This window comes from Rhineura floridana, chromosome 5 (genome assembly GCF_030035675.1).
Source record: "Rhineura floridana isolate rRhiFlo1 chromosome 5, rRhiFlo1.hap2, whole genome shotgun sequence".
Lineage (NCBI taxonomy): Eukaryota > Metazoa > Chordata > Lepidosauria > Squamata > Rhineuridae > Rhineura > Rhineura floridana.
Window position 1 is genome coordinate 55,089,277 of NC_084484.1, and position 20,355 is coordinate 55,109,631.

The 20,355-nt window shown below is 38.4% G+C and overlaps 1 protein-coding gene across 3 annotated transcripts in view; it reads right to left on the minus strand.

Annotated features, from left to right (window-relative positions):
- Positions 1-7,034: 7,034 nt before the first annotated feature.
- Positions 7,035-20,355, minus strand: part of NCK2 (NCK adaptor protein 2) — a 107,475-nt gene continuing 94,154 nt past the window's right edge. For all 3 annotated transcript variants that reach the window (XM_061626777.1, XM_061626778.1, XM_061626780.1), the window contains exons 4-5: positions 17,204-17,925; positions 7,035-8,498 (exon numbers count right to left, since the gene is read on the minus strand). In XM_061626777.1, the coding sequence (XP_061482761.1) occupies positions 8,304-8,498; positions 17,204-17,925 (917 nt within the window). In that variant the 3' untranslated portion in view covers positions 7,035-8,303. The remainder of the gene's footprint in view (positions 8,499-17,203; positions 17,926-20,355) is intronic.

The window sequence follows — 20,355 nt, forward strand, 5'->3', positions numbered from 1 at the left end:
AAGTAGTAACATATTGTAATCAGTCTGATTTTACATCAAACTGCAGTTTCAGATTCAGCTGTCAAGGCACCCAAAAAAGAGAGCATAACCTCCAGTTTGAAACACAAAAGGCTGTCTTCACCATCATATGATATTGACCAACAAAAAGGCTTTGAAAGTAATACAAATAAATTTGACATAGATTTCTTGGATGAATAATGAGAAAAATATAATTTTCTAGATTAGATTCTCTGTAGAAACAGTCGTAACACAGGAAAGAAGCAAAGTAAGAAGAACACCATGCAAAAATTCTCCATCTTTGGATATGGCAGGCGTTGCCAACCACTCACCATATGCTCACAGGCATGTTACCAAATTCTTCCAAGCTATACAGCAAGTGGATTGGACTGTGAAAGACCGACCCAAATTGTGTGTGCATTTTGATGAATTTGTAAGGCAATACAATATCTCAGAGAGGTCAGGTCTTCTGCTCCCCTGGGGCATTCACTATAGCTGACCAATTTCCCTGCTTTTTAAAGTTTGATAGAAGTATCTGTTGGCTATAGGTATGTTCTTAAACCGCAAGGGGTTTTTTTGCCTATTAGTGAAAATACGTTACGGACTGTAGTGCATGCATTAATCTGCCCCCTCCCCGGATAACACAGTCCTGACAAAAATCACATCTAGCCATCCCTTGAGGAAAATATTGCCACCAATATTCCTTAATGCAGGACAGGGCAAGATAAAAATGTGTTTACTTATAACCATCCTTCGGCAAGGTTCTTAGCACTTAACATAAAACAAGTAGCCTTATTTCATAGCAGAATGCTTATGGGACTTCAAATGAAGCCAACAACCACTGCCCTAGGGATCCAGATACTGCTGTACTAGCAGTTGACTAGCCTGCTGTTAGGTTAGCAGGACTATTTTCATAGTTTGGTTTACCCAGGTGTGCTTCTTGGGTTGTCATTAAGTTTCTAACAAACCTAAATCCTCAGCTGGAACAGAACACATCAAGCTCTATGATGAAAAGCCTGCCGTCATGTTTTACATCAGGAGTTGAGAACCTGTGGCCTTCCAGATGTTGTTGGGACCACAATTCCCATCACCCCTGACCCATGACTGTGCTGGCTGGGGCTGATGTGACCGTTTCTTCACCCATATTACATAATAAAAATAATCTTGTTTCAAATGAACTCTTTTTCTGCTTGCAACTGAGTTCAGCTTTTTTGCTGTAGTGCTTCTGGGAAATAGATATGAGGAGGAGAGTCTCTGCCTTATATACAAGCCATACACACATTCCAAGGTGGAGGGACAGTTTAACTGCTACTGCTTTCCATATGATTCTTCCTAGTGTTGTGTCAGGAAGCCACCAACAAGATATAACAGGATGCTTAGTCTCCAGGTTTGTGGTGTATTTGCAACCCTTACTTTTTAAATGTTCTGGTAAATGCCAATTTCTAGTAATAACTCCCCACCCGCACCCCAGCAACAACCTACAGATCAAGCCTTCTCCTATTTCGGGAGACAAAATATGAAATGGCAACAGATAGTTCCTGTTTCCAAAGTTCAGAGGTGAATGCAGATCCTTATCAAAACTGTATTATCTACACAGAAGAAAACATCAGTAGAACTGGAGGAGTATGATAAACCAAAACAGCCCAGTGAGGACTGAGTGCACTTAGCGGCTGCAGAATGGTGTTGAACAGAATAGAGGGTGCTGGAAGAGGGCATGGCTGAGTGACTGGAATACTACACAGGACACTTCACACTGCTACATTTTGTTTCAGATTCCACCAGTATGTTCCATACATAGATTAAACACAGGTTAAGAACAGTAAAATGATGTAGTCAAATAAACTTCAAGCAGCCCAAAGCTAAACATCTTTTAATGAGCACCCAGATTTTCAGTTGTGTACTTCTTCAGAACCATTGAAAAATGCCAAGTATATTTATTTCAACAAGTTCAAAATATGGCATTGCATTCTGTTAGAGGAGCTACTGCTGTTCAATGCAACAGTACTTTTATGGATTTGCAAAAGGAGTAAGGGTAGACAGCTTGTCTTTGGCTGAATGAGTTCCAGTTGCTCAGTCTCACTCCCTTGCCTCAAAGGATTTTGATGGGAGACGCTGCCTGGTATGAGATCAAGGAAGACGACAGCAGGAACCGCTTCCTGAATAACCCTGACTCCATATGGCCGGTCCTAGACGTAAGTTAGAATTTAGTTTGAGATTTTTTTGCAAACTACTCTGAGGACCTATAAAGTATTCCAAACAAACATGCATTAATTTTTGCAAGTAATTTCTGGAGCATCTGTTTTGATGAGTTTATCTGTCCTTATGAAAACTGGCACATCAAGAGATGGCTTGCAGTGTTCATTCTGAGAATGTTCCATCAAAGTCTGGAGGCAACTTCACAGCATCCTTGCTCAGTTTGGAATAGTAGAGAAACATATATTTTCAAATATTCCATGTGATTCAATTCCTGCATTTTGAGAAACTAGTAACTTGGATTCAAGATTTTGGTAAGTTGAAACAAGCTGGGCCATCATTCTTCGGTGTTCTTGTTGGTTTCTGATGGATTCTCTTGTTGTCTTGTTATTGTGATTTATACTGGGTTATTTGTGTGTGTGTGTGGGGGGGGTTATACATGAGAAAATTAAATAACAGTATTTAATATCTGTTAAATACTTTTATAAGTAATTTTTTTAACAATCAGTGCAAATGTTATCAAATTTATTTACAACATTTTAAGAGGAACATTGGACAAGAGATTCAAGGGACAATAAATACAACTGGAAGATACTCAGTCTCGTTCATACACATACACACACACACACACACGGCAACTAAACTGTAAAATTAACCAGATGTCCTTTCATTTATCATCCTAAAATATTAATTTCTCTACCTAATTCAATTGTTGGGCTCCAATCCATAATCCAAGAAAGTTGTCTCAGAACTGTCAATATGTGGTGTTTATTTTGACACATTTTATAACCTAATTTCTGGTACAGAAAGCATTATATGAAAATATTGTCCAACTTTAAAGTCCTTTGAATTATTATTGCTCCTTGAAACACGGCCAAAGCACACTTCTATCGTTACCACCTCTATATGCTTTATTTTACAGCCTCCTTAAATGTTTATCTTGATTGATTTATCCTTTTTGCTCCCAGACAAATTCAGCATGTTTGAGGGAATGGCACAAAAGGGGGGGAGGGGCAGGGGAAGGCAAACTTATAAAAACTTAAGTGTCCTTTCTCAATCTTCAAGAAATGATGAAGTCTGAAACACAATTTCAGGGGGTACATATTTCACTATAATCTAGCATAAATCCTTAATCATTTGCCAAATAAAAATATATTGCACATTCCTGAAATAATTAAAATGTACATGGAGCAGAATGCATTTCACAAGGATGCTGGATCTACACAAGTATGATTTGCTGAAGAGATGTTCTTCATACATACAATGGCCCCAGTGGTCAAAATATGGGAGGAAAGTAGGGGGGGCCTTCATAAAATCCACAAGCAGTATCTCTGTCTTCTCCACTTTTAGCTACAGCATGATCCATTTGCACTCTTCTAAAAGGATAGGTAAAGGGAACCTCACAAAAGGTTAAGGAGGTGGGTCTCCTTTGGCCCCAATATAATTCCAGCACTGCTTGTTCCTAGCAAACCTGTATCAGTCCAAAATGTGGCTTGCAGTGTGCACTTCACAAACTGCAACACTAAAGACACGCCCATTTGGAAGGGCACAAAAAGGTAACAAATGTGCAACCACACAGTTGCTGATTTACTTACAACATGAAGTATCACATTGCAACAGCATTTAACAATTTCTCTGCACTTTCAGTAACTGCTCATAAATGCTGATTCAGGGTTACACAAAAGCATAAAAGCTTTGCTAAAACAAGAGAAGATGGCATAATGACAGCTTGTTCACTGTATAATTTTCTTATGGATGTTCAGAGAAAACAGCTACCTGTTTGCCACTGGTAAAATTTTGAAGTAAAAAAAACACAACAACATGAGGATGAAGAGATCCTAGTGTGGCAAAGTGAATTAATTTGTGTAATGTCAGTTCACACACACAAAGAACACATGGACAGGAATAAGCCTCGTTTCTACCAGTATTTGAACTGGAAGCTTCAGGAGCCGTTACCAAAAGGAACAGGAGGATCCAACTCCATTGCCCCCCACCAATCAGCCGTGTTCAGCTGCTTGCAAGCTATTTTCCATGCAGAAACTCCTCCTTGGCTCCAGCAAGTCAAACAAGGGATCACTGCATCACAAAAACAGGTTCAGATGCTGAGGAAACAGATTGGCATATATTATTATTAATTACATTTATGTACCACCTTTCCTCCAAGGAGCTCAAAGTGGGGTACATGATTTCTCTCTCTCCATTCTATCCAGCAGTAGGAACAATGGCTTCACTCTTTGGAATCAAGCCAGCACCAAAGTCTGTCTTTCTCTGGGGACCAGTCTGAACGATGATGGAAGAAAGAATCTTAAAAACTCTCTCCTAAAATAACCAACAGCCAGTGCAAGACTGCCATTCACCTAAAAGTGAATGTAAAACAAGCCAGAGATAATTACAGTATATCTTATTATATATACTACAAAGCAAGCAAACAAAACAACAGAGAGAGGGAAACTAACAAAAGTCATTACTGAATTTTGATTCAGAGTTCGGTAGCTCAAATGTTACAAGTGGGGGAGGAGCCATAGTAGGCAGAGCACATAATTTGCATGCACAAAGCCCCAGGTCCAACCCCTGACATCTCCAGGTGGGCAAAAATTCCTGTCTGAAACTCTGGGGAGCCACTGTAAGTCAGTCTAACCTTGTTCCTTTGTCTCTTAATACTGAACCACCTCCATTTTCATGTGAGTTCACCTGCTTGAAAACACCCCACATTTCAAACGAAAATTTACTGTTGCAGTTAGAAGACAAGGAGCTTTCAGACAACCAATGCAACATTTGAAAACTGTGATGGTACAGCTTCATGAAAAGATGTACCACTTTGATGACAGAACTTGGGGAAATGGCTCTACTTCACCATCATGAAAACAAAACAGATATTTTGTAAAAGACAAGGCTGTCACAATTAACTTTAATCCCTTTGTAACGAAGTAAAATTTTCTATGTTTAACAAAAAAAATCCATTTAAAAACCCTCAACCTTGAAACCTGTAAGACGACATTTTTTTAACATTTGCAGACTGAGCAACTCAAGTTGCTGAATTCAGTGTTGACAAAGCCAAGCTGGTACCCACTGTAAGAAATAATATAAGCTATTTATTTTGCATTTGAGGTGTGATAAATTAAGCTACTCATTGTTCAAGAAAAGGGATCCAGATCTCATTGTCAAGAGCTCAATCAAAACATTTTAACAATAAAGGCAATCATATTTTTGTTGTACTTGAATTAGGCACATTTCCGTGGGATTAAGTCCTATTGAACCCAATGGAACTTACTTCTGAGTAGACATGTACTGGATGGCAGCCTTAAAAAGCCACATGGATACATTGGCCCATTATACAAAACTTATTGCATCCTTTTCAACCCAAGCAATTCGTAGGGTTTACTATCCCAATCTCCAAAGGGATTTTTAAAACGTGTTCAGCACAATTAATAAGGAACTTGCAAGCACTTTTGAAATGAACTTCCAATAGGGCTAGAGCAGGAAAGGGTGCAATCCACTGAAACCTTAATTCATTCATAAATATTCCCAACTGCAGTGCTTAAGATTGTTCAACTTGGACAAAGATAAAATAGCAATCTAAAAAGAATGTGTCAGATACACCAGAAAAAAATACAACAAAATAATGAACTTAAAAACACCACAATTTGAAACTAAGGAAAGATTTTAAAAAGCCACCATGGTAAATGATATCTGTGGATCTACCACCATAATAAGGCCATGAACTTCCTTAAAACATATCAGACAGCCCTAAGATTAAATTCATCCACATGTACATCAGATAATATGAATTTATTTTAAATAAAGTGTTTATGCATGCAGAACGTAAGCCAGCCATTAAACAGTGGAGGTTGGGAAGAAACTTGCCATGTGGACAAAAGAATTCCCTGCTAGCTGACTCTCAAGTGCCTGCCACCAGCTTCTGTCAGACAGGATATCAGCCTAGAGGACCAACTTCCTGGTGTGGCCTCATTCTCCACTGCTGGCAACGGAAGACACTTATAGCTATGCCACAAACTAAAGGCATACTTGGATTCAAGTCTATTTAGCACTACTAAAGCCTAAGGCTGCAAGCAACAACCCTTCAACAATAGGCAGTTTTATCAATGTCAGTATCAGTACTTCAAAATAAATTGCTGTGGCCTAAATATGTGTAATACACATACTCTGGATCAGACTCTGATTCCAGTGAACTGTACCACAGGAAAGTCCAGAAGAATCTAACAACTGCTCTGTTGGATCACACCAAAGGTCCACCTACCCCAGCATTTTGCCAGAGTGGTCAAACAGATGCCTCCAGAAAGCTCACAAGCAGGGCTTGAAGACAACAATATTCCACTAATCCCCCCCACCTTTTGTGCCAGGAACTAGTATTGAGAGGCACACTAACTCTGAAAATGGCAGTTCCACTGTGGCTAACAGAGCGATTGTCTAATTCCATTTTAAAGACATGTAAGCCTATTAAAACTAATCAAAGAGTAGCAGGCTTTTAATAATCTTGAGACGGCACCTTATTCCTATTGCCTTGCTTCTATAAGTAAAGTTCCCTATGCCCAGTGGCCTTTGTCGACATGAGCTGAAAAACTGCAGATGGTAAGAGGCCTTTTACTACAGGCACCGATGCTGCTAAAGCCTGAGTGCTAGTATATTAGATTTCAAAATAATGAAACAAAGCAGCTAGTAAGTAAACATTCTATCTGCTCATATTAAACAAGAATATTAACTTTTTGTTTTTGCTGAACTGATCAAATCTTACACTCAATATATAAATGGGGGTATTTTTCCACATCCCATCATGCTATATGAATGACAAGGTCACTGCCCAAGGATAAATTCAATACTCCATCTTCACATGATACCTTTTTTATTACAATATCCAAAAAGCTGGGTATGCAAGTTTCTGGGATCATCAAGGTCCTCCCCCCCCCAAACATTTTTTCAGGAATGTGCCATCAACACTATATTTAAAACCATACGAAGGTTAAAAGTAAAGAAAAAGAAAATATGCATTTTCTTCATATAACATTCTGTGTGTCTTACTACCAATCACATTACTGTTTGTAAACCCTGATTTTTTCTGTATTGCGTGCGTGCATATATATATACACATATACATACATACATACATACATATATATATATATATATATATATATAAAAAAAACACACAATACGTATGCATGTATGTGTTGGAAGCCCCACCCGCCCATAATTAGTTATGTTTATTAAACTTCTGTATTAGTGTCAATCAGCTACAGATACATATTACTTTAAGAATTAAATACATAATTGTTTAATTCAAACAAGCAGAAGGGCAAGAAGAGAAAGCATTATGCAGATGGCACATTTGGTTGTAGATTACCAAAACATTCAACCATTACAATTCAATGATTCTCTAAGTAATCAACTTTCAGTGAAACATCTCTGTTGCAATTACATGTCAAAGTACGCTAGATAGTTTTCTTTCACTACAATTTTATCGTAGTAGTTTAAGAAATACTATTATAAAATGTTTTAGTTAGTGTACTCTTCACAAAGAGTCTAGGAGGCAATGTAATAGTTGGGTAGAGAGTGTAAAGAGTGTTCTAGAAACTAGGAACTCCTGGAATATACTACTTGGTAAGCAAAATAGCTACAGAACTCACAGCCACAACTGTTTTATCTACTATATTTCACTTAGTTAGCTGCAGGTTCAGTGCATTCAAACTGTGCCCAGTCTCTTATTGATGAGTTCTGCTACTAGGAGCTATCTGAACAATTTAACACTGTTTTGAATTGAGAACACCTCTTGTTTATATGAACTAACTATGTAAACGTACACAGAAGAGAGGAGTTTAGAAGCCTGGAAAGAAAACGAGTGCTTGCAATGGCCACTGAAGTGAAATTCTCAACCTGAGGGGACATGAAACAAACAAACTTTGAAAAAGACTAAGTAGGCAAACAAAAAAAGTAGGGGAAAGAGTAAGAATATAACCAACAGAGCAAATACTTTAGAAAGAGGTCATTCTCTGAAGACTGTCTCAGACTGGTGTAGACTGCTCTGCTCTATAAAAGTGATTTTAGGACCTAAGGCTTGTAAGTTATGAGGCCCCAACAGGCCTAGTCCATCTTCAACGTCACTGAAGTGCTTTGACAAGATATAACTTTTCCCCATGTTCACTGGTGAAGATAGGAGCCTTTTTGTAGTGTTCCACCAACTCATCCATAGTATTAAATCGACGCTGTCCAATGCAATAGACATTGTCCACCAGCTGCACCTTGAAATGTTTATTCTTCCCTGATGCCTTTAGAGATACTGAAAAGTCACTGGGCTGCGAAGAGAAAGGAAAGAAAATGTTTAATGATAATATCATATGTGTGATTTTAAGTCTGCTAAGTAATGAGGTGAATTAGCTTCTCCCATTGGTTCAGTACTTTAAAATGCAAATTCCAATAATCATAATCGGTATGTGCAGTTAAGCGAAAGAATTTCAACAGACCCATATACAGATACAACTGATGCAGCTTGAACATAAACATTATTGGTTTAAGTCAGAGGACATGTCAAGAGAAAACGGTCTATATGGATTCAGAAATATTGAATGATCATATGAACATGGAACATAACTATACCAGCATGATGTTTAAATCCATGGCCACAAGAGGGCCTTTCTTGCATTATTCTGAAAAAAGTACCCTTTTATGCATATAAAAAGGTTTAACAGTTCAGCCTATTTAACTTTAAACGACATGGCAAACATCTGCAGTATCATATTACTTACAAATAAAGGTAGTTAAAACCAGTTTCTCTTATTTCACTATAAAACAGAAATGCCAAAATTTCTTCAGGAATGAGCATTTCAAACACCTGATTTATTTCTGCTATGTATATACCCTTGTGTAGACAGAATTTCTCCTGTTTTCATTTAGCCTAAGATTGCAATGCTTTTGTCAGCAGCACAGAATCCTTTTTTCCGTTTCTTTTAGAAGTGGACGTGTTCCAGATATGCATTTCTGCGCCAGACTTATTTTGAGATGGTTTACACATTTAGGCCAGTGCATGAGCTAGGGCTGTTTGAATGAATAGAAGAAATAACAAGTTAAAGATTAGTAAAGAAACAATTCGTTAAATTTAAATTTATAAGCCAGCTATAGATTGCTGGGTTTCTTTACATTACGGAACCAGGTGACAAACAAAAGATTATATACATCATGTAGAATACCTGTTTGGTTAGGATATTAAAAAGCACCTCTTTTGCTGATAACTTCAATTGGCAGTAACTCATGATCACTAATGCAGTGTTAATTTATACTTTCCTATGAATTATCTCAACTCTTTATCTTCACCTTCACAATGAGACACAGAACTATATACAACTCTTGACTAAAAAGGAGTAATATACATTTTATTGGCAATTAATTTGGATAACACTCATATCATGGGTGGGTTTTTCCACTACCCTATCCAGGCAATCTGGTAATTCCAGTGATTTAGACCCTCTGGTTGTAGCCAGGGCTGTGGAGTCGGTACGCCAGACCTTCGACTCCAACTCCGACTCCTCTATTTTTCTACTGTCCGACTCCTTCATAAATGGCAAATGTATATTAACTAGTAATAACACATTTACTGTAGGAAAATGGTAGCACAAGGCATTTCATCAGCACCACGTGAATCCAGAGCTTGGAAAAGTTACTTTTTTGAACTACAACTCCCACGAGCCCAATCCCTGGGGCTGATGGGAGTTGTAGTTCAAAAAAGTAACGTTTCCAAGCTCTGGATTCACGTGGTGCTGATGAAATGCCTTGTGCTACCATTTTACTACAGTAAATGTGTTATTACTAGTTAATATACATTTGCCATTTATGAAGTCGTCAGAGTCGGTACATTTCTACTGACTCTGACTCTACCCAAAATTGCTCCCAACTCCGACTCCACCTCCACAGCCCTAGTTGTAGCTATCTGTTCCAAACACTTTGTCTTCCACATCCAACCCATTTCCCTAAATTGCCAGTCAGCCTACACACTTCTGGCTCTTTCCCCACACCATGTGGAAATAAGTACACTTAGACACTACAGCCTAGAAACAATGGCGAGAACATGAACTGTAACACAAAGCATCTATACCCTATTGGTGTAAATGTCAATGTACTGCCTTCAAGTCAATTCCGACTTATGGTGACCCTATGAATAGGGTTTTCATGAGGCTGAGAGGCAGTGACTGGCCCAAGGTTACCCAGTGAGCTTCATGGCTATGTGGGGATTCGAACCCTGGTCTCCCAGGTCGTAGTCCAAAACCTTAACCACTACACCACGCTGGTGTAATCCAAGCTAAAGGGGGGGGCAGAAGAAGAATATGAAAGCGAATTAGGAAGTGAATGACTCAGACAAATCACCAAGAAAATCTCTACACATTTTTCAGTTAAAGAATCTAAAAAGTCTTAACAAGCTCTGCTAGTTTCTGGCAACAAACTACAATAATTTTCAAATTATTAGAAAAATCACTGGAATTACAAGCGTTTAGCTATGGAAAACATATCTTAAGTATGAAAAGTAGGATCACTGGCTACTGGGACATAATTTTTATATGACAGTATATTAGGGAGTGCAAAATATCTATGTGATAAACATTTTCAGTACGTGTCATTTGTAAGGATGAAATCTAACAGGCGAATAAAATGGGGGGAAAACAGCTAACCTGATTCTTCAGGAGCTGATTGGGTATTAACTGCCTTACAGCTCTCCATAGAGCTGTGGTATTGCCAAAGCCTTTGAACAGTGCTTTCTAATATAAAAGTAAAAATAATTATAGGCAGACCTATGAAGATAAACAAGGCTAGAAGCCAGACAGACCTGCATCAGTATTGCACTGTATTTTCACAGTGTTATGACAACCACATCAGCTATAGCTGTTTTCTATGCCAGCAGAAAACAGGGGTGGCAGGGAGAAAAAGAATCAGGGGTATCTTGAGCAGGAGATATGGAACTGACCCAGCCTAATTATTAATAATTAATAATAATTAATAAAACTAAACAGTGCTTTTCTGTCATTTGAAGTAAGTTCCTACTGAAGGACCAACATTAAACCAATGATTATCTTTCCAGATCCAGGATTTATTATCTCAATTTATGTATAAGGTACAAGTACATATCACTTTCCCTTCCATCATACTACAAAACAGACATCCTTTTTGAGACCTTATACATTAAAAAAAGGCAGCACAAAGGCCTCTTTGGGAGGATCTGAGGAACTTGAACAGCTGCTACAAAAATGTCAGGCTTCCGCCCACCTCCCCACCACGGAGTCCTATTTTTAAGTAACACAGGAAACCTGAAAAAAATGTAAAAGGAATTAAGCTTCTTTATTCTTGCTTTTCCATACACTGCAAACAATTACAGCCTGAAACCTCTCTTTTAAAAAATCTTAACATTGCCATCCTATATGCTCCACTCAAGTTAAAAAGCAACCTAAAACTATTCCCTGCTGTCTTCCTTGAACTGGTTCCACAAGTGTTTATTTTTATATTTTGTTTCTGTTTGCTTTTTTGTTTGTTTGTTTCAGCTCTTGGCAGATATTTCTGCTCCTTTTCCCACTGGACATAGCTGCTACAGTTGGATGGCTTGCAACCTGCTTAGGCCTCTGGAGTTGCACACAGTGCCCACAGGCACTTTATGGCCACATCTGAACTACTTATTTGCTTGGGATCAATGGCTATCCATGGCACCTAGAATACTTTGTACTATAACACACAGCCAGTGTCAATCATCCTCACTGGCAAACGCTAAAGAAATATGTGCGAAGTTATTGTACAATGTTTAACAAAACAAAATCGAAGCCACCACCTTTGTAAAAAAGTTTTGCTGCTTCAAATTACCATTAGCCAAAAATGTACGTGGGTACAATTTTATCAACAGACCACAATTGCCTAGGTCAAAAAGCAATGACTTTAGGACTTTGCCCTCCATGATTATACTTCTAACAATTGCACAAATTCAGCCTTAATAGTGCAGATGGTGAGAACAACCTAGAAAAACAAATAATAAAAGAAATGATGGTGTCTCATGAACCTGCCGCTATAGACATTTTTAGAGAAAATGCAGGGGAAAGAAGGGAGAGAGAAAAAGTGGGACCATGAGGATCACAGACAACTGAACTGGGCATGTTGACACAGGGTACATTTCAATTACAAAAATACTAGATGTAAAGTGAGAGTGGAGATATAAACGCAGTGCAAGGAAGCTGAAACTCTCTATCCATCTGTATTTTAAAAAACAGTCAAACTGATGAAGTGCCAATATGACCAAAAAAATCTTTCCCCAGTTGCTTTGTGCTTCTATAGAACAATCCAACTGTTCTATAGAAGCACATAGCAACTGGTTATATAGACAAGGCAAGTGGATCAGCTGCAGCAAGATACACAATTCATCCATTTTTCCTCCTTTTTGAACAGGGATGTGGAATGGAGGCCCTCCCATTAGTCGCAGCCAGCATGGATAAGTCATGGATGATGGAAGCCCAACAACTGGAGGTCACACATTTGCCAATCCTGCTTGAGAATGGAAGCAATGAAGACCTGGAAATTACCACAAGGAACAACACTTTGAGGCAAACAAAGCAAAATTTATGTGTGTTTTTTACCAACATCTTATTATCAACTTGTCTCCTAGTCCACTCTTTACTCCAATTATAACACATCCTTATACAGAACTTCTCTTTCATCTATAATCTGAGGCATTCATGCAAGTTTGAACTACCTCTCCACTTCCTCAGCTCTGTTAACCTAGTATGTCCCTTTTCCATGCTCAGAACGTCCTCTATGATACATGAGAACTTCCTTCTACTGCACTAGAGAAGAAAACTGTAGGACAATACTTGAATATTACAAATCAGATGGAACTAAGGTCATTTTCAGCTCTCAAACCCCTTTATGTATCTACATTTTCCACACACGCATGTAGAAAAAAAAAGGTAATGCCAGCCACAGAGGGTTTTGCTGAATTTGTAGACTAGGGTAAAACAGAAGTTTCATTCCAGCTCATTATTCTGCTGTCTGCTTTTCACGTAGCTATGATATTTACAGCTGTCATCACCAGAAGCCTCAATCATTTCTTTTTGCAGACAATGAGATGCGCTAAGACAGTTCTAGAAGAATCAAAATACTGAATATGGCATACTCTAGTACCATCCACCCAGTCAAGATATACTTAGAACTATATCTATGGATACTTAATTCCCCTCAGAAATGGTATGAGGTTTTATTGTACAATAGAGAAATGCTCCTCTAAGTAAATGTGGTTCTAACATGTAGAATAAAACCCTTGTTTTCCATATTATTTGATGAAGGGAGCAGGTACAGCTCACTAGACTTTGAGCAGTGAGCAATTATTGGGTTACTACTACTATGTGTTTTCTTACACAAAAACATTGCATTCACCTTTATATTTAGAGTAATTATTGATACCTTTTTGCTCCAAAGCAAGGCACATTTGAGGAAGTACCTCATGGTGGCTGTGCATCAAATTTGTAAGAATTGTTCTGAACTAATTAAAAAAACACAGGGTCAACCAAACTTTGGTTCTTCCTCAGTTGGAACATGCAGGGAACATTCTTAGTCAACAAAAGCAATAGAATTCATTGTCAGCAGTAAGGCTTTACATACATAAAACCCAGAAATTGCCTGATAAGCCAGTTTATGGACTTGGAACCACAAATGGTTTCCACAGCCAGCTTGCTGTGTCTGAAATTCAGTGGGAAAGAATGTAAATGCACGGAAAGGGAGTAGTAGAGATGAGTGAAGCAGAGATCCAACATGTGGGAAGCTTCAATGATACAAAAGGCTCACCACTTCAGTCACCTTTTCAAAGAAAACTGGGGGGGGGAGGCAGAGCTAGCAAGCCCCGCCCATGTTTACAGTCTCCTAATTGTAACACCTGCATAGAACGCGAGTTTTAGCTTAAGATGCTAGCAGAGACTCAAGAAGGAAGTGAAGTACTGAAGATCCCTCCCCTCTCTAGGATTCAACTTTCCCACCTCACAATCTAACACACGGCAACATTTTTAAGTTATTAGTAATTTATTTTATTAATATTTTATCAAGATCAGTGCAGAGCAGAGAGATGATCAGCAAACAACAATTTATATTTCATCTCAGTAATGAACTCACCAGATGGCTTCAGGCAAGCTACTATTCTCTTGCTCACCCCCCTCCCCATCTGCAAAAGGAGATAGCAATATTATCTACCTCACATGGCTACTGTGAGGATTAATGAGATAATGTATGCAAAGGGAACACTAAATAATGAACTCTAAACGTTGCAAATATTATGCCGCATAATCCTAAAATAGTACTTTTGAAGGTACTTAAAAACAAAATGATAAATGTTCTTCTTGTATTGTTACCTGCAGTAAAATGTGTACTGCATCCCACTGAAAACCCCTGGTCAATGAGCGTGGCTTTATTATCCAAGTTAAAATATTATAGGAGAGAGTTTACTTCTTTAGAGTTTACCAGACCCCAAGGTCCACTAACTGGAGCCATGCACAAAATGCTAGCTCGAGGCAAACACAAATTACCTACTAATCCCCAGGAGCCACACGATGGGATAACCATGTACTTGTTGCATAGTCAAGTACAAATCTTAATATGCATCCGATGAGAAATTCTAAACCAAAACTCTAAAAGCTGGCCAGCACAGCTACACAAAGAGCTGGTTAAAAACAGTAACATTAACCTCGTATTTTACAGGTAAGGAACACTGGAGACAAGAGAAAAGCAAGTAGCACAAGCCGAGCCATGGTAGAGATTTCTTTTTTTACTTTTCATTTTTCTTGCTATTCTAGCTGCACTAGAAGGGTGGGGTCACCATATCATGCAGCCCAATTTCAAGTAACGCATACAAGATCTAGATCCTGATTTACCGTCTGCCACCCATTTTATAGGAAATCCTTCAAACAGATACATTTATAGAAAATTGTGAAGAACTGTAAAATCCTCACACGTTCTTCTTCTTTCTTTACATTGTATCTTTTTTTGGCATTGTAGACTATAGTATATTGTACTTAATTTGAAAAGTATAATTATTAATCCTGCAGGGAGTAGGAGTGTGCTATCCCATTTCTCTGGAAGCAAACTAAAGCTGGTCCCAAACATATTTGTCAACTTGGAAGTGTCAAAATAAGAAATTCTGTTCATCTACCCATTCTGCTGTTGTGTGTAAAAGCCTGACAAGTGTTTTCCTCTGGCCCTTTCTACTGCAGGTGGACTCAATTTCATGCCCAGTCAAACCTACGTTGGACCATTCAAAAACACACAGCTATCCACCATGAGATGATTTTTTAAAAATAGAACACAGCAACTCTCATGATGGGAAAAGCAATAAAACTAGATTGTTGACTGTTTTAGTAAGTCTGTGTTAATTAAGAAAAAGCAAAAAAAGGTGCAGAGAAGAACAATTAGATCAAGCTGTCTTGTGCACAACTACCGAAAAACATTACCAGCTGGCTCATACATATGCATATTTGCAGTGGGTCTGGCAAACTAGTTGCTGGCAGAAATCTTTAGTTTGCCCTGGGCAGGTAGCTAATTGCAAGGTTGCTACAGAATGGTTATTAAAACCACAACTGCTGTCAAACCCAGCAACAGAAGATATACACTTGATATTATACAGGAAATTCAATAATTCTGCTTGGCACATAACAAATATCTTCTGTTTATACACACAACCTAGACACGAGTCTGTTAAGAACGCAGCTAGTATAAAGTAGAAGCAATTATTTGTTGTTGTTATATACCTTCAAGTCGATTCCAACTTATGGCAACCCTATGACTCCTTTTTTTGGTTGTATTCATAGGGTTTTCATGGTAAGAGGTGTTCAGAGGAGGTTTACCATTGCCTTCCTCTGAGGCTAGCCCCAGCTGGCTAGGGCCTGCTCAGCTTGCCACAGCTGCACAAGCCAGCCCCTTCCTTGTCCACAACTGCCAGCTGGGGGGCAACTGGGCTCCTTGGGACTATGCCGCTTGCCCACGGCTGCACAGGTGGCAGGGCACATAACCCCTGAGCCACTCACTGTGGGGGTGATCTTTAGCTGGCCCTTGACACACAGGAGACACAAGCGGAGATTTGAACTCACAGACTCTGGCCTCCCAGCCAGGCTCTCCTCCCCACTGTGCTATACCAGCTGTTAGAAACAATATTAGAATTACTGAAATAAGTGGGGATTTTTACAGATTTAAATCTGACCAAATATCTTGATTTTTCATTCAGTATTATTTAGGATCAGGTCCATCTTTAAGGGGAAGCTGCGGAAAGCCCTAGTGTGAAACCCACAGGAAGTGGCAAGAGAGAAAGCCCATCTAAGATGAGCTGAAAGTTATGCAGCTAAATGACAGCTGTTGTGGCAATGAATTAGTCAGTCTTGGGAGGTGCCACAGGACTCTTTGGCTTCACAACTATGCAAGCTGTATTCTCACAAGTATGTGTAAGATCATAATACTTGTCTTCCTTCCTGCAAGGGATGTTCCCTTAAAAGCTATTCAAAGTTAGTTATATGAAAAAACTAGAAACAGAGGAAGTATGCAAAAGGAAAACTTAATTACCTTTTCCACTAATATCTTGTAATGAACACAGCTACATCAGCATGGTCAAGAACCTGTTTTGTGAAATAATTTATAGATCCCAGAAAGTGGTATTTAATACTATTTAACAGAAATCCCATGTGCTTTTAAATATTTAGAAGAACAAAATGGAACTGAAAATTCCAGCAATGTTCCTCTTTAAGATGTACAGTACATAACACACTAGGACTTGTTTGCTGTTTTTTTCTAAAGACAATTGCATTTTCAGTAATGGATGAAGGTGGTCCCTGGTTCACACAACAAATATATTTATGTATTAGTTTTAGCCAACGTAAGATATTTTGATATGAAGATCACTCTCTTTATCATTAGAGAAATGTTTGCTCTGTGTACTATTTCATGTCCTTTGAATGATTCATTGCAAAATCAAAATAAAACAGTTTACAACATTTCAATCACTTACCGAAGATTCACTGTCTCTGACGAGGAAGTCCCCTTCCACTCCCCTTTCATTTAGAGCACATTCTGCCTGGTGCCGAGTAACATTCCCGTAATACCATTCTCTTCCTGCAAACCGTCCTGTAGAAGAGGGCCCTGTGTAGCTTATCGGAGGTGGGTGGGAAGTGTTAATCATAGGACCATCACTTAAGATTACTACATAGTTTTTTGGAACTAGACCGATTTGCCCTCGGGAATTTTTACATTTCCACCATTCTGGGTCATTTTCAGGTTTCTCTATGACTTCCATGGTTTCACCTTTTTCAAAGTTGAGCTCTTCTTCTGTGACAGAACTGAATGGATATAATGTCTGAACAACGTGAAGTACTTTCATGGCTTGGCCATTACTCATGGATGCTCCCTTCCTCAAGCTTAGAAAACTTGGTGAATCGGCGGTTGCTTCCTCAACTTCCTCTACTACATAGTTTGAGGGAAACCAGCCAATTTGTCCATTGTAACTCCCTCTCCACCAGCCATCACTGCACTTTTCCATAACAATGACTCGAGATCCTTTCACAAGAGATAATTCATCTTCCCTTTCTGCTACATAGGCAAATTTAACATATGCTGGGATGTTCAGATCATAAATCCGATCAGCACTGCTACCATTAGATGGGTATTCTGCATCAGTACTAGGGGTTGGTGAGGCGTCTCTGGCACTTGTCTTCCGCTTTGTTTTACCCAAACCTGTTAAAAATAAAAATAGAAATTTCTAAAAAGCATTCAATAAAAAAAGTTTATTGATGTAATAAAGAACTGGAAAATACTAGATTTGTCAACAAAACAATTAAGACACTGAAGAAAGGAGCTATAATGCCAGAAAGCTGCCATGGGTAAAAAACTTAACTTTTACTAAATGAAGCTTTGATGTACCTTTCAGTGTATTTCTTTCCAAAGCCACTAGAGAATTAATAGACAAACAAAACTGTAGGCAACATGGAAAAGGAAAATACTATTTTTATAACCAGCTATAATGGGCCTTATATTGCACTGTGTGAATAACCTATCTTCACATGTAAATGGCCAGTTTTCCTTCAATTTTAGTTGCAGAGAAAGAAGTCCAGACAAGTTAACTAATGTTGCTATGTGCCTTCATGTCGATTACAACTTATGGCGACCTTATGAATCAGCAACCTCCAACAGCATCTGTTATAAACCACCCTGGTCAGATCTTGTAAGTTCAGGTCTGTGGCTTCCTTTATGGAATCAATTCATCTCTTGTTTGGTCTTCCTCTTTTTCTACTCCCTTCCGTTTTCCCTAGCATTATTGTCTTTTTTCGTGAATCATGTCTGCTCATTATGTGTCCAATGTAATACTAATACTAATAATACTGGGAGGAAGGACGGAATATGAATCTAATAAATAAAATAATAATAATAATAGATTAGATTTGTTAGTTTCCCAAAGGTCTCCAAACAATTAGCAACACAGTTAAAAACAAAATTAAATATATCATACCATAAAAACAAATAATAAAACAACCACCACCACCACCACCCTCATACAGCCACAGAAAGCTTTGGTAGCACACTAATACAAAACAACATAATCTCAGTCTATCAAATGCCTGGGAAAGGCAAGTCTTTCCCTGTTGCTGAAAAGATGTCAATGAAGGCACTAGGCAAACCTCACCAGGGAGCGCATTCCACGGATGGGGAGCCACAACTGAGAAGGCCCTCTCCATTGTCACCACCCTCCAAGTCTCCCTCAGAGGGGGGCCAAGAGAAGTGTTTCAGAAGAAGATCTAAATGTTATGTTATGTTATGTTAATGTTTGTTTATTTTGGCCAAACGGCCCTCAAGGCGGCTTACAGAAAAAGTAAACACAAATATAAAAATACATCAACAAGGCAATACATCAATAAAGCAATACATTGTACAAAAAATTAAATTAAATATAAAAGTATTATATAGAAATATAAATAGGTAACACTAAGCTATAGTATTTAAACAGGCTCTTTATGCTATGAAGACACTTTGAATTCTTTATCTATTTATTTATTTATTAGATTTCTATACCGCCCCATAGCCGAAGCTCTCTGGGGGATATTCTTCCACTTGGGCATTAAACATCAGTTCTTCACTGTGATCTAATTGGGGACGGTAGGACAAAAAGAGCCAGGAGATCCCAACAAGGAGGGCTATCACTAGATTCACCACAATCCAGGGCTGGAGAATCTGTTCCTCTGCACCCGAGGTCCAGAGGCTTCCATCCTCTGAAGGTAGTGTGTACAAGTTGATTCTGTCACTCGTCATTTGCTGGCTCAGAGACAAGATAAGAGCAGCAAAATACAAGAAAGAAGCAATTGCTGATGGGTCCAGAGTAAGGAAGCCTCATAAAGTTAGTTGTCTAACTTTGTTAGTTGTCTAACAGTGGCTTCCACTGACATGTATTTTAATTCCACTGCAATTTATTGGATAATAGAACATTTAAACTAAGAAACTGTGTGTATATCTAAGATAAATATGAAGTTGTGCATTTTATTGGTAAGTTTTGACACTAAAAGATGTACACACATAGGCATAAAACCATAAGTCTGTTTTGTACTACCTACATTCTGACATGCAGCAAATTTGTGTAATTTGCCAATGTGCAACCAAATTGTGAGATCTCAGTGACAGAGTAGCATGATAATCACTAGGTCTGGTTCTGGAATGGAGTTAATACAAGACATCCCAAAGTCACAGCATCTCAGATTTAGAGGTATCATGCACATAACTTCATTCTGCTTTTAGTAGCATCTGATCTGCAGCGGAAAAAGATGCTGATAATTACTAAAAAGAAAAAAACCCAACAACTGGAGTGCAGTATTTTGAAGCATAGCACTTCCAAAAATTAAAAAGAATGCCAACATATATTTTAAACAGCTAATAACATAAACTAATAAATGCAACCTTCACCAGTTCAAGCAACAGCATTCAATCTGAAAGTGACGATGATAAAAGATCTAACACAGGAACCTCTTTAATACCCCCCACGCGTTATTCTTAGTTGTATACCACTGAAAGTATTAACTTCATTATGGAATTTCAATTAGGTTGTAGGCTTGGTTTATCTGGGACAAGCAGAGACCAAGTGCGGTTTGGGATTCCAACTGCAGAAAAACAAGGACAACA